The sequence below is a fragment of the Syzygium oleosum genome, unplaced genomic scaffold (assembly GCF_021117445.2).
Source record: "Syzygium oleosum isolate NSW1041296 unplaced genomic scaffold, Sole_v2.1 Sole_v2.18, whole genome shotgun sequence".
Lineage (NCBI taxonomy): Eukaryota > Viridiplantae > Streptophyta > Magnoliopsida > Myrtales > Myrtaceae > Syzygium > Syzygium oleosum.
This window is the reverse complement of record NW_026607502.1, coordinates 3,430,491-3,443,309: the sequence shown is the minus strand read 5'-3', so window position 1 is coordinate 3,443,309 and position 12,819 is coordinate 3,430,491. Positions and strand designations below refer to the sequence as shown.

Here is a 12,819-nt window from a genome sequence, read left to right as displayed (position 1 = left end):
TTCTTCTGATTAAGCCAACAATTGATTTCATTTAGCTTCATATTTTCTTTCCAGTGCTTTAGGCTGGAAGCTAGCTGATATATCTTTTGACCTGCAAATTTAAAGAAATGTTGAGGTCGTCTTATCGATATTATCTAAGCACATGACAAATATGTTCATTATAGTTGATATAGTAAGCTGCTTATATTAGCAATCTAGTGAGTCAATCCAAGCTGCCCGCTAGGGATTGACTTACGAAATGCTACCTATTGGTCTTTGTGAGTACATTAGAGATCAAGATTTCACTACGTTGTTAATCTTATCATGATTCCTCCAAGATCTCAAGAGCTTCATGTTCTTCCTGATTTGTTAATCCTTTATCAAGGTCCATCCAGCTTCTAGATGTCTTTTTACTATGTACTTTGAATCCTTCTATATTGGCAAAACATTCCTCATGTCAACTTCACCCGAGCTTCTATTTTCTGGTCCTCCAAAGCATATCAACGATCATGGCTCTACCCAGCTATTCAGCTTTCCATGATCCTTCCAAGATTTACTGAACTCTCCGTTCTAGGCTTGTTCACACTTGATAGTAGCAGAGCACTTCTAGTCTTTAGATGATACTATTAGGATATCATCACCATATTGGCTTGTGCATCTCTTAGCTTATTCTACTTAACCAATACACATATTAGTAACATTTCATTATTTTGTCATCTTCAAAATATCATAAGCGATTTTTCTAACAATTTCCCCATTTTTATAATGACAAAATAATCTCTCAATATGTAGATATTTTAAAATATTTAATTTTGCGTGCGTGAATAGTAAAATAATTTTTTTGATTTTGCCAAAAATGGGAATTCAGATTAAGGCTTATTAAGCACGTAATGCAATCTCCAAATTTTAGGATATTCAATGAATATAAATAGGAGATAATCAAATAAATAATATGAGCAAAGAATAACATTATACGGCAGCAGCTCTTGCTTCAACGCAAATTATTTAGTGACATGAGTATTAAATAGGAATGAATTTTCATCATGTGAACTAAATAAGTTGAGCATGATAATAAATGGAAATATAATTGGAGCTTGATGTTTTTCTCCAAATAATGACTGAAATACAACCAACCAACTATATATGCATATTTATATTCCCCCCTTTTTGTCATAATCAAAAAGCAATAATAGAATAAAGGGTATCACATATAGATTATGCAATTCAGCTCATGTTCACACAACTTCTTTAGAAATATTAAGTGTGAAACACAATTTTCAGAAATTACATATTCTACATGCTTATGCAAACAGAAAAGATATGTAATGAAACTCATGTTTTGTGGCATAAAAAATCATCACCATCAGCGAATATATATCAAAGAACACATATGAATGTAATCATCCCAACTAACATTTCTCCCTTTGTCTACATGGATGCATATTGATTATCTTAACCCTTTTGGTCAAATTCAAAAATAATATCACAAAGAGATTTCGTCAATGACAAAAATTAAGGATCTAGAAAATGCTAATCATACTGTGTAGGACTTACCAAGTCCTACGCATACATTTATCTTTTCTTCCATCCTAAAATAATAATCAAGATTGAGGCCGAAATTAGCTCAAGTTTAAAGTTTATTAGATTTGTCCATACTCAATCAACGCTCCCGCTAATATCGTTACTGCTTTTGAGATGAACATGATTAATGGGGCAATAAAATTTGTTGATGTGGAGTCTTTTGGGTCCCGTCGGACTTGCTCGGACCTCCGAAGGATCGGATCTAACATCATACTGGAAAGTGTAAACGAATCCTCCGGGCTTAGCCTCGGGAGAATCCTTCGATGCTTAAGCAAATGGACGAAGAACGGGAACATAACCGCAATTTAATTGTGGGCAGAACCTTTTGGAAGGGGGGATCTCTCTTGCGGTCAATGCCCTCGTAGGGCGAACCGTTGCTAGGCCACATTAGAAGGGCTTGAGCCCGTGATTAGAAGCGAAAAGTTTTGCTAAACTAAAATATATATGGGATAATGATAGAAATATCCCGTGAACTTTAACTCAATATGCAATGTGATTCATGAACTTTCAATTTATTCAATGTGGTCCTTAAATTTTTGGTACATGTTCAACTTAGTCTCTGAATTACATGAAAATATTCAATATAGTCCGTGAACTTTTTCATGCAATTTAGGGACTAAATTGAACATGTACTAAAAGTCCAAGGGCTACATGAAACAAATTGAAAGTCTATGGACCACACTGCACTTTGGGTTAAAGCTTAGAAACCATATTAAACAAATTAAATGTCCATGAATCACATTGCACGTTTGGCTAAAGTTGATGTACCATTTGTATAATTTGACTAATATATATTTACAAAATTAAGCTATATTCAATATCCAACAAGTATTTGTCATTGTCGCACTGCTTAGTTTATGAATGTTGTAGATCTTCATACTAAGCATTTTTCTTCCAAGAATAGGACAATTGGAGTATTATTAAGTAGGTACACTAGTCATTTGATGAATTATTCAACTACACTTGGAAAAAAACGAACAAGGCATTAGAAGTCTTAAAATTTGTCACAAAAGTACAGTTGAGTCCTAAAACTTTCAAAAAAATGCAATCAAGTCCTAAAACATATCACGAAAGTGCAATCGAATCCTAAAAATTTCAAAAAGTGCAATTAAGTCCTAAAATTTGTCAAATTGATGCAATCAAGTCTTAAAACTTGTTACCATTTTCCGTTTATCAAGTTGGACGAAGTTAATGGAAGGACTTGATTTCACCAAATTGACAATTTTTAGGACTTAATTGCACTTCTTGAAATTTTTTTAGGACTTAATTACACTTTCATAACAAATTTTATTACTTCCAATACACTTATCCCTAGAAAAAAAAAATCTTAGAGGCCTTGAAATTGCAATGTATTTTAAGAATAAATGCATAAAACCAATGCCTTGTTCTAAAAAACTTCTAATGGTTCAAACTATCGTTGTGGAGTTGAATGCATACTACACCATGTGTCCTATGGTCCAATCGCTCTCTCTCCTTCTTTTTTTTTTTTTTTCCAATAATTTAGAGCCCATTTTGCTGACTTGGCATCAAATAGGCATCATATCAATGCCAGGTATCCTTGCAAATTTAGGAAAAAAAAGGCATCATAAGTGTCATAACTTTTATACGGCACTCACTTGAATGTAATAACTTTTTTGTTATAACACTCACTTAATTGCTATAACTTTTTTTTCCGATCACAAGTGACATATAACTTTTTAATTGCTCACTAAAGTATCATAACTTTTTAAAAACGTTCACCATAAGTATTATTCCGTGTCGGATTTCCGATACTTGGGTGAACGCTTTAAAAAAAAATTAAATGATTGATTCAAGTGATCGAAAAAAAAAAGAGTTATGACATTCAAGTGAGCGCCGTACGAAAATTATGACATTTATAATTATAGTATCATTATCCCTAAATTTAGGGCATCATGAAAGTTTCATTACAAAGAGAAAAGTGCCCCAAAACTCCCCATAAAGACTGGCTAATGACGGTTCTAAAAAGAATATTACTTTGGTGAAGGGACGTTCAAAGCATCGAAATGCTTTTGAGGTGACTTTGACCGCTTGGGGCTGCGTCGATTCATCGTCGAGTGATTGCATGCAATTTGCATACTTTGACAACGACGTGGGTGTCCCACAGGAGACAGAGACCTCATCACGAAGAATTGATAATTTTGGAGCTGGACTAGACCTTTGCTCCGACAAAAGAGCTGGTAGGGTCCAGGAGAAATTATTACACGCGTTTAGCATATCTATGTGCGGGGACGACCAAAAAGAATCGCTCGGATCAAAAACCATTCGGACAGGATCGAATCAAACTGATCGGTTCCGAGCGATCCTTGGGGGCATCGGTTTGATTCTCGATACGGTGAATTTCGACCAAGTTCTCGATTTCAAGTGTTAAACTGCCCATCCGAACCATCCGGACTTGATTGATTTTTTTATTTGAAGTTATTTTTTTTATTTCTGACAAATGTGAAAAATTCATAGTATCTTCATCGCGCTTTCACGCCTCTTTAGTCTTTCCCAAAACTAAAACAAAACCCTAATCCCTCTCACTCACGCCTTTTTCTTCCTCTGTTGATCTTCTTGCCCTCGCTTGACAAATCCACTGCGTTGCCTCGCTTTGTGGAGGAGGACACGTTCGCTTCCATCACTAACCGAACCTCTTAAGGCTACCTTCGTTCCTTCTTCCCTGATTGAACCCCGAAACCAAGAGAGAGGGAGGCTCAAGAGACAGAGTTGAGATCGAGAGCTACATGATAGGGATGGCGAGCAAGCTTGGAGTGAAGAGAGCATGGCAATGCGATTGTGCGGAAGTGGTGCTCTCAATGAGAGAGAGAAAGAGAGAGAGTTGGCATCCAATTTCAGGACCAGATGGTCCAGTTTTCGGTTCTAGAAATGGAGAACTGATCTCTCTAGCTCGATTCCTAGCTCCTGGGTAGGAACCGAACCATTTGGGAACTGATCACCATGTATATGGTCTCCATTGTGGCTCGGTCCACGAGTCACTTCCAGGTTTGTAGAGAGAGACAACATGTATATAAAACCCATTGAGATTCGTAATGAAGTGATGCGAGATAACATTTTTTTTTGTCTATCATACTCTAACTTTCAACTTACTCTCAGACTTTTGCCCTGTCTCCTTACAAAACGTGAGAGTTAAAATCCACATCTGAAAGTAAACGCCCCCATTCCTAGCCCCTCTAAGAAGGCGGGGAATCGAATTCCTCACCTCTCTTTTACTAAGTAGGAAGGGTGTCTATCGGGACAAACCCTAATGATTGATGCTAGATAACACTGATTTGAGAACTATTGTGTGTTTGCAAACAGCCTCATTCCAGGTGCCGATGTAAGGCCTTACGGCATCCCTAATGGTACTCTGAGTGGGTAGAGATTCTGAAATTAGAGTAAAAGATCTACTGTATCCAAATCAAGAGCTCCGCTCGGGCTCATTAATTTGGGGTTAGTCATACAGTGTTTATGGACACTTTATTAAGAGCTCAAGCAACGTCGTAAGTTGTCTAGATCGCTCAAAACTCCAAAATCCCACAATGAGCTTGAATCCGATATGCAATTGAAGTATATCAAAAACTTTCCGAGGCGTTCATGACGGTGCCAGGGGGGGTACCCGTTGTCGCCGGCCGTCGAGGGCCGTGCCGCTCGGCCCGGCCCGGCCCAATCCCTCCCCGCCTCTCCCTTCTCTCTTCTTACCCCTCTCCTTCAAGCCCGGCAGCCCGGCCCGGGGATATTCGGGCCCCAAAACAGTCGGGCCGGACCCGAGCTTTTGGGTGTTTTCGGACTTTTTACCTCCTCCTCCGCTCCTTTCACATTTCCAGGACTCCCCGGACCCAGAAGCCACGTGGCGCTCCCCCCTCTCGCCACGTGCCTCCCGGCAAAACCTTCCCCTTCCTTTCGTTCCCAATCCGGAAGCGCGCCGAGAAACGCAGGATGTTGACGAAACCCTAGCCGCCCGATTCGCCTCGCTTCTCCATGGGCTCGCCCAATTCCGGCGACGAAGACGACGACGACGGCGCCGTCTTCCACGATGCCTCCGACGACTTCTCGTTCTACGATTGCCCGCCTCCCGACGGCCCCGCCGCCTCTCCTCTCGACGGACCGGGGCCAGAGCCCTCGCCGGCGATCCCCTCCGGCCTCCGGCGCCGGAATTCGGGTCGGGTCCCCGCCGGAGGGGCGGCCGAGGCGGAATCGGGCTTCGCCGCCCGCTCCGGGGAGAAGAGGTTCCGGCTCCATCGCGATTTGAAGGGAGGCGAGGGTCCTATCGAGCGGGCGCGCTCGGATGTGGACGGGATGGGCTCGATTTCGGTTCCGGACATTGCTTGGCGCGATAAGGGCGAGGATTCCACCGTAACAACGTCGAACGATGCTGGAGTCGTCGGCGACTCGGCGGAGTCGATCGCGACTCCGTTCGAGGCCTGTAATGGCGGGAGCGAGCGGAAGGACGACGTGTCTGCAGCGAGCACGGTGGTTGATGAACGAGTCGGCGACTCGGCTGACTCGCCGGCTGCGCTCGGCGAAACCGCCTCTTCGGGTTTGCTCTTATCTATGGCGGGACTGCTAATTAAGGCGATTGGATTCCAAATTAACTTGTTAGTTAGCTTTTTCACATTCCCATTTTGGTGTTTTCGTGCATTTTACGCGGTCGTCTTCGACCCCTATGCGACAATAAGGCGAGGCGGGGAGTTTATAACTGGGAAGTTATCGGGCATATGGAATTCGGTATGCGATAATATGAGTCCTTTTGTACATGAATGGTTCAAGGACAATAAGTCATTTTGGAAGCTCGTGCTGCGATGCGGGTGGGGGCTCTTTTGGTCGGTTTATGTTTGTTTCATCTTGTTCGGTTTACTCGTGTCTGCTGCTCTGATCAGTGGCCTTGTAATGAGGTTTCTGGTGAAGGAGCCAATCAGGATAGAGGAGAAATTGAATTTTGATTACACGAAACACAGCCCGGCTGCTTATGTACCGATAAGTTCTTGTGCCGGTGTGGAATGCGGTATCAAGTGTGGTGAGATTATTGATGCGGGGAAGAGTGGGAGATCGCGGGTTATTCCTCCTCATCACAAGCTGGAAGCAACCGTGTCTTTGACATTGCCAGAGTCTGAGTACAACAGATATTTAGGTGTCTTTCAGGTAACTTTCTTATTGCTGTCGAATTGGGTCCAGTTTGATTGGCTTGAAATGTTGTGTTATGCTTTGTCTGTTCATAGTGTGATGCGATTTATATGTGTGCTATGTAGCGAATGGGTATATGTTTTATAGAACTTAATCTGCTCAGGCGCCGAAATGTCAGTCTTGTTTAAGGTAGATGTGTGCCTTTCCAAGTGCGCTATGTATTTATTTGCCTTAGCCCTTTCCTTTCTATATACTGACCGTAGAGAGCATCATCTTCAAGAGTTGCTATTGCTTCTTCTCAGTTAGCACTGGAATCTGCAATTCTAGATCTTTGCCAGATTCTTGGGAACTTTCACTTATCCTAGTTCTGAGGGTTCTTTGCAAGGCGTCTGATTCACCAATAGTAGCATCCTGGGATTTTGTAGCGTGACAAGCTTTTTTTTTTTTTTTTTATGATTGATGTGGAAACTATAGCGAAATTAAAATTGAGAAGAATGAAGAACACCCAAATTTATGTGGAAAACCCTTACGGGAAAAACCACGGGAAGAGGAGAAGCAAAATCCATTATAGTGATTCAAGGATTACAAAAGGTGGCTCAAAAATCTAAGACTCTTTCTGTCTTAACTTCTTAACCCAATAACTTGAAAAAAACAATATTTATATTGCCCCGAAGCCCTAAAGTTGGCCTAAGCCAATAGAGAATTTAAGACATACTCAACATATTTAGTGGGGGTTCAGTTCACGACCCATATGCTTTTAGCCTAGGCTAGTGTTGCCTTTTCATGTGAAAAGATTTACTTGTAGTAGTGATAAACTTGTTGGTAGTTTCTGGTCTACCAGAAGTGCACGAGTTATCAAGTGTTGTTTCTTCCTCCGAAATAGTTGTAGTTACCCTGCAAGTATTGCTATCTATCCCACTTGAGCAGAGGCTCAAGCAAATTTGACATTATCATTGCTATGTCTATATTATTTACTCTTATGTTATGTATATGTATGAGCTTTTTCTTCTTTCTTGTTTCGCACAAATAGTATTGTTTTGCTGCTCATCTTTTCTCCTTTATTTTTGGTCTAACTTTGTAGGTTACAACCAAAGTAATAAAATAACCACTTATCTTGAAGACTGACTTCCAAATCCTTAATTTTTGTTAGGTCAGGGTTGATCTGCTGTCCGCTGATGGTGAAGTACTTTCAAGTTTGAGCCGTCCGTGTATGCTGCTCTTCAAAAGCGAGCCTATCCGCCTTCTCTTAACTTTCCTTAAAGTAGTTCCGCTGATTGCTGGCTATGGATCGGAATCTGAAACCATTCACGTGAAGTTTCAAGGTTTTATTGAAGGCGATGTACCCACTGCCTGCTTAAAGGTGGTCCTTGCACAACGGGCAGAATTCCTTCCAGGAGCTGGCATCCCTGAAATATATGACGCATCGCTAACCCTGGAGTCCGAGCTTCCTCTTTTAAGAAGGATCCTATGGTATTGGAAGAGGACCATATTTATCTGGATTAGCATGGTTATGTTTACTGTGGAGTTACTTTTTACTCTAATCTGCTGCAATCCCATCCTTATACCACGAACAAGGTGGAGCGCTGATTCTGCTAGGAGTGATGCTCGGAATGCTTTCCCCTCACAGTGATGGTTTGGAACTTTGGCCTGCAGATAGATGATACAAAGGTAACATCTAATTTTTGGCATCTGCACTTTTGTCCTCCGTTGAAAGAAATGATTCGTCTGCGTTTTGAGTGCCTCCCTCTGCAAAGTGGGGGAACAGCGACCAAGCCGGGCCAAACTCGTGGGGGTCTGGACAAAGTTGTAAGGCCATTTAAAACATGTTTTTAAACTGATAAATGAGACATTTGTAATGTACTCCTGCTCATTCTTTGATTCTTTTTCTCCTCTTTAGTTGAATAGTAAATATAATGCCTGTGCTCGAGTATATGTTGGCAAAGAGTATTCGGCTTTGTTACTTGTTGCCTATGTCGCTTTTAGATGTGCGTACAATTTTCAATACATGTTGGCTTGTTGCTGTTTTTGAGGACTGAAGAGCTTCAAGTTATCTTTAAACAGTGGGTTTAAGTTTGGTGGAGCTGATAAGGAAGCACATGGAAAGTAAATCTGTTTAAGCACTGTGCAAAGTTCGAGAGGTGAGGATTAAGCAATGATATTGCTACAAGTTCATCCCTATTAATTTGGCTCCATTCTAACCACTGAATGTCATAAGTGGCCGTCAGTCGCCACGATCGCTACTGCTGTCTACTGCTGTTCGGCTGCTGTTGGCGCCAATGACATGTACTGTGGATATTCCGCAAGAACTTTCTTCCTAGGGTTGGGAGAGTGTGACTTGTGGGATGAAACTGATGAATAAAGGCACGGAAAGGGAATACTCAAAGGTTCAATATGCCCTTATGGCAATTAACTATTTGGACAGTCTCTTCCTGGATACCAATCATTATTGTCATTCATCTGCTGTCACCATATGTGAATCAACTGTGGCTTTTCTTATTTTCACAAGACCGGCAAAGACATATTGTTCATGCTTCAGAACCAACAAGGAGATGTTTATGGTACAATGCTCGAGTTTAAACCGGTTTTATACATATCGATTACATGAACAAACAGGCTTGTGCTCTGGGATTGAAGTAGGCTAAGTCGATGAGGTCCACCATGGATTTGGAATCAATGGGCTTGAGTTCATCAGAAGAGGTTGGCATTAGTATCAGTCTAAATTGGTTATTTCGTAAGGCCTTACTTACCATAAGAGTTTATCAACACTGTGCTCGTACAAATTGGATTAAGAAATCATCAAGTTACATACATATAGCATATCTATTTTCTTTGAACCTCATCTTTAGGTATTTCATTTTGCATTTGATTCGGTTCTCGTGAATAATTGTAAATCTATGTAATAATGTATACAAGGGTTTAATTCACATATCCAATATTTTGTTCCCCTTGCTTTACATCAAAATTATTGAGGCAACTCGTGTAATTGTGCCGTGTCAAATTTAGGTATGATATGAACATATATGTTGGTTAATCATATCACAACTTTGAAACCCAAACGCGATACTTCTATTCAGCAGTTTATAGAACACAACGCTAAAGACTATAACCTTATGAAAAAAAAATGTATAACCGTGTCTAGAGGTGTTTAAAGATATCTAATTTATCTAAACGCGTCGTATTTATACAAATAACATGCTAACATTAATAATTAATTGTGTAAGAAGAAGGTCATTAAAAGTGCCAAAAGTTGTGTACGGCCCTCACTTTAGTGCCAAAAGTTCTCGTCGGCTCACTTAAGTGTCAAATCGGAGAAAAAACAATCAAGTAAGTGCCAACAGCGAGAAATTTCGGCCAAAATAATTACGTGGCTTTCATAATTAAAAAAAAATAAGCTGAGTTGGCGTATTTGTTAAAAAAATCCAGTCCACGTGGAATTTTGCCCCCTCTCACTATAGAGTCTCGCTCTCTCTCTCTCTCGCTTTGTTTGTGTTTTTCGGCTCCATCCTCAAGATCATCACTAACCTCTCTCTCTCTCTCAATCCCTCATTCTAGGCTTGATTCGCTTCCAGCTCCTTCTTCCTACTTCAATTCAGTAGATTTCACAGTGCGATTGCTTATTCGCCCCCCAATCCCAATGCCTGGGGGTCGTCTTTCGCCAATCGCTATGGTTTGTCGAACTTTGCCGGCTTCGGAGATATGCTAGATCTTACTGAGATTTGACGCGAATGCCAGATCTGGGTGAAAAAGGTTAGTGGTTGCACTGATCGGGACTTCATGCGAGACCATCTTGTTGAGATCTCGAAATTCTTGCGTTGGGTAGGAGACTGAAATCGCTCGATTTGGTTCGCTATTGTTGTAGGGGTTGATGGATTGTTTCGACAAAGCTTCGATGGAGGGGAAGAAGATATGCGCCGATTAGCTCTTGCCTTTTTTGTTTCTCGTTTAGGGTTTTTTTTTGAATTTTATTGCTTTGCAGTGAAGTAATGATCTTGGGGGATATGTGGGTTTTGGTGCAGAGGTGGAAAAACCATCATCATCTGTCTTCAAAGACGATCACAAATCGATGGTATTCGGTGCAGAGGTTGAAGAGCCATTGTCCGTCGTTGAAGACAATAACGATCTCCACGATGATCATGCCGTTCCTCAGTTCTCGGTGATTACTGAATTCGACTCTGCTCTGGATACTGTCTTCTCAGTTTCTCCCTGCATTGGTTTATTTGCTAATTTGTCTGCGATTCTGAGGTTGCTCCAATGCGTGTTTCTAACTTCATCTCTTTCATAAACCGGTGTCTCTTATTGCTTTCGAAGAAGAAAATTTACGCCTTTGATTTTTTTTTTTTTTTTTGGAATTATGCTAGCTTAGGTTGGCTAATAGTCCATTTCACAATTAAGGAAGCTTTATAAGCAATTTCTTTTTTGAGCTCTTTTTCCTTTCTACTGATATGGAGTTTCATTGGCCTACGACGGGCTTTTGATTTGTCATGTTATTGTTAGTTCTATACTTGTAACCGAGGCCTCTGTTAGTTTTGGCCTAAAAGGGGACAAAAAGCCCTATGGAGTTGTCTTTGGCAATATTTCATCCAGAAGGGGAGATAATACTTTGTTTAATCCCTTTTGATATAGTACATTTGGGATTTTGTGGGAGACTTGCAGAAGAAAAGATCACGAGGAAGGTCAACATGGAGGGAAAATGCATTCAAAAAGTTTTGTCTCAAGACTTGAATGATTTTGACACTAGTGAAGCTCCCCTTGAGGTTGAGTTTGTCAATGTGATGGAGAATGATAAGCCAGCAAAGATTACTTCACCACTCAATAGTTATTTTGATTTTGACGTAGCTTGTAATTAATCTGTGCTTTGGTCCTGCAATCTTTGTGCAATTTCTTTTTTGAGCTCTTTTTCCTTTCTACTGATATGGAGTTTCATTGGCCTACGATGGGCTTTTGATTTGTCATGTTATTGTTAGTTCTATACTTGTAACCAAGGCCTCTGTTAGTTTTGGCCTAAAAGGGGGCAAAAAGCCCTATGGAGTTGTCTTTGGCAACGATTCCATCCAGAAGTGGATATAATATTTTGTTTAATCCCTTTTAATATAGTACATTTGGGATTTTGTGGGAGACTTGCAGAAGAAAAGATCACGAGGAAGGTCAACATGGAGGGAAAATGCATATAAAAAGTATTGTCTCAAGAATTGAATGATTCTGACACTAGTGAAACTCCCCTTGAGGTTGAGTTTGTCAATGTGATGGAGAATGATAAGCCAGCAAAGATTACTTCACCACTCAATAGTTGTTTTGATTTTGACACAGCTTGTGATCGATCTGTGCTTTGGTCCTATAGTCTCTGTGCAATGCATGCAGGATCAAGAGCAGGAGGAAGAGGCGGGCTGTGATGAACAAGATCGGAGTGGAGATTACGAAGGCGAAGCGCAGCAACAGCATCAACGGCGGTTCCTTGAAGCGGAGGGTCTTGACCCGAGGAAGAGAAGTGTTGATGCAGAGACCGTCATCCTACTTAAGCGAAGTAGAGTCGCACTTGAAGTGAAAAGCGGTCTTTAGCGAGGAAAGCCTAAGCCTATTATTAGGTGTTGAGTTGAATGTTTTTGTTTGTAGGAAGCCAACCCCTGGATGTTGGAATGTTCTAGTTGGTTATTTTAATTGACCAAATGTAAAAACTAAGTTTAATATCAATGGACTTTATTTTGTCTATGCTTTTGCCATTTCCATATATTGCTTTTGGTTGTGCTAGTGTGCTAGTTTTGCTGGCTGTGCTAACACCAACTGTATGTGCTGGTGCAAGCACAAGATGCACCAACTATGCATTGTTGGTGCAAAGTTAGTGCTGGTGCATCTTGTGGTTGCACCAGCTATGTGCTTGCGGTATCTAAAATCAGTATTTAGAAAAATAATATCGTCACCAATCATCAAATAATAACTTAGATTTTTAGTGATTTACGAATAGGTTTCGTGGACCCTTATCCAGAACAAGGCAGGAAAGAGAGGAGTGAAATTACCTTGTCGAGGAGGGGTTTTTAGTTGTGTTTATTGGTCGAGCTACATGAGGTGGTACAACTAGTTGCTGCTGGTTTGTGCTTGCACCAGCACGTGTTTGTGCAGCTGATGCAAAGCACAAAATTGCAC

At 40.8% G+C, this 12,819-nt stretch overlaps 2 protein-coding genes across 4 annotated transcripts; both read left to right on the top strand.

The window, feature by feature from the left end:
- Window positions 1–5,447: 5,447 nt before the first annotated feature.
- On the top strand, window positions 5,448–8,541 carry LOC115682115 (seipin-2). Its single transcript, XM_030606257.2, has 2 exons — window positions 5,448–6,699; window positions 7,832–8,541. Exons 1-2 carry the CDS (start codon window positions 5,539–5,541, stop codon window positions 8,309–8,311), a joined length of 1,641 nt encoding a protein of 546 aa, XP_030462117.2. The 5' UTR covers window positions 5,448–5,538; the 3' UTR covers window positions 8,312–8,541.
- Window positions 8,542–10,530: 1,989 nt separating this feature from the next.
- LOC115682118 (GATA transcription factor 15-like) lies at window positions 10,531–12,385 on the top strand. 3 transcript variants are annotated; one of them, XM_056319677.1, is made up of 2 exons: window positions 10,531–10,834; window positions 12,020–12,385. In XM_056319677.1, exons 1-2 carry the CDS (start codon window positions 10,745–10,747, stop codon window positions 12,221–12,223), a joined length of 294 nt encoding a protein of 97 aa, XP_056175652.1. In that variant the 5' UTR covers window positions 10,531–10,744; the 3' UTR covers window positions 12,224–12,385. The 3 variants fall into 3 exon arrangements, 2 of the variants coding, with proteins under 2 accessions (XP_056175652.1, XP_056175651.1); XR_008818410.1 differs by lacking the exon at window positions 10,531–10,834 and adding an exon at window positions 10,841–11,906; XM_056319676.1 differs by lacking the exon at window positions 10,531–10,834 and adding an exon at window positions 10,884–11,435.
- Window positions 12,386–12,819: the final 434 nt, after the last annotated feature.

What these genes read in the sequence shown, in the direction of transcription:
- LOC115682115 (XM_030606257.2), top strand. Translation starts at nt 5,539, where the DNA reads ATGGGCTCGCCCAATTCCGGCGACGAAGACGACGACGACGGCGCCGTC. An exon ending in GATATTTAGGTGTCTTTCAG is followed by an intron (nt 6,700 to 7,831) that starts GTAACTTTCTTA and finishes AATTTTTGTTAG; the next exon opens with GTCAGGGTTGATCTGCTGTC.
- LOC115682118 (XM_056319676.1), top strand. Translation starts at nt 11,235, where the DNA reads ATGGAGTTGTCTTTGGCAATATTTCATCCAGAAGGGGAGATAATACTT. An exon ending in CTAGTGAAGCTCCCCTTGAG is followed by an intron (nt 11,436 to 12,019) that starts GTTGAGTTTGTC and finishes TTGGTCCTATAG; the next exon opens with TCTCTGTGCAATGCATGCAG.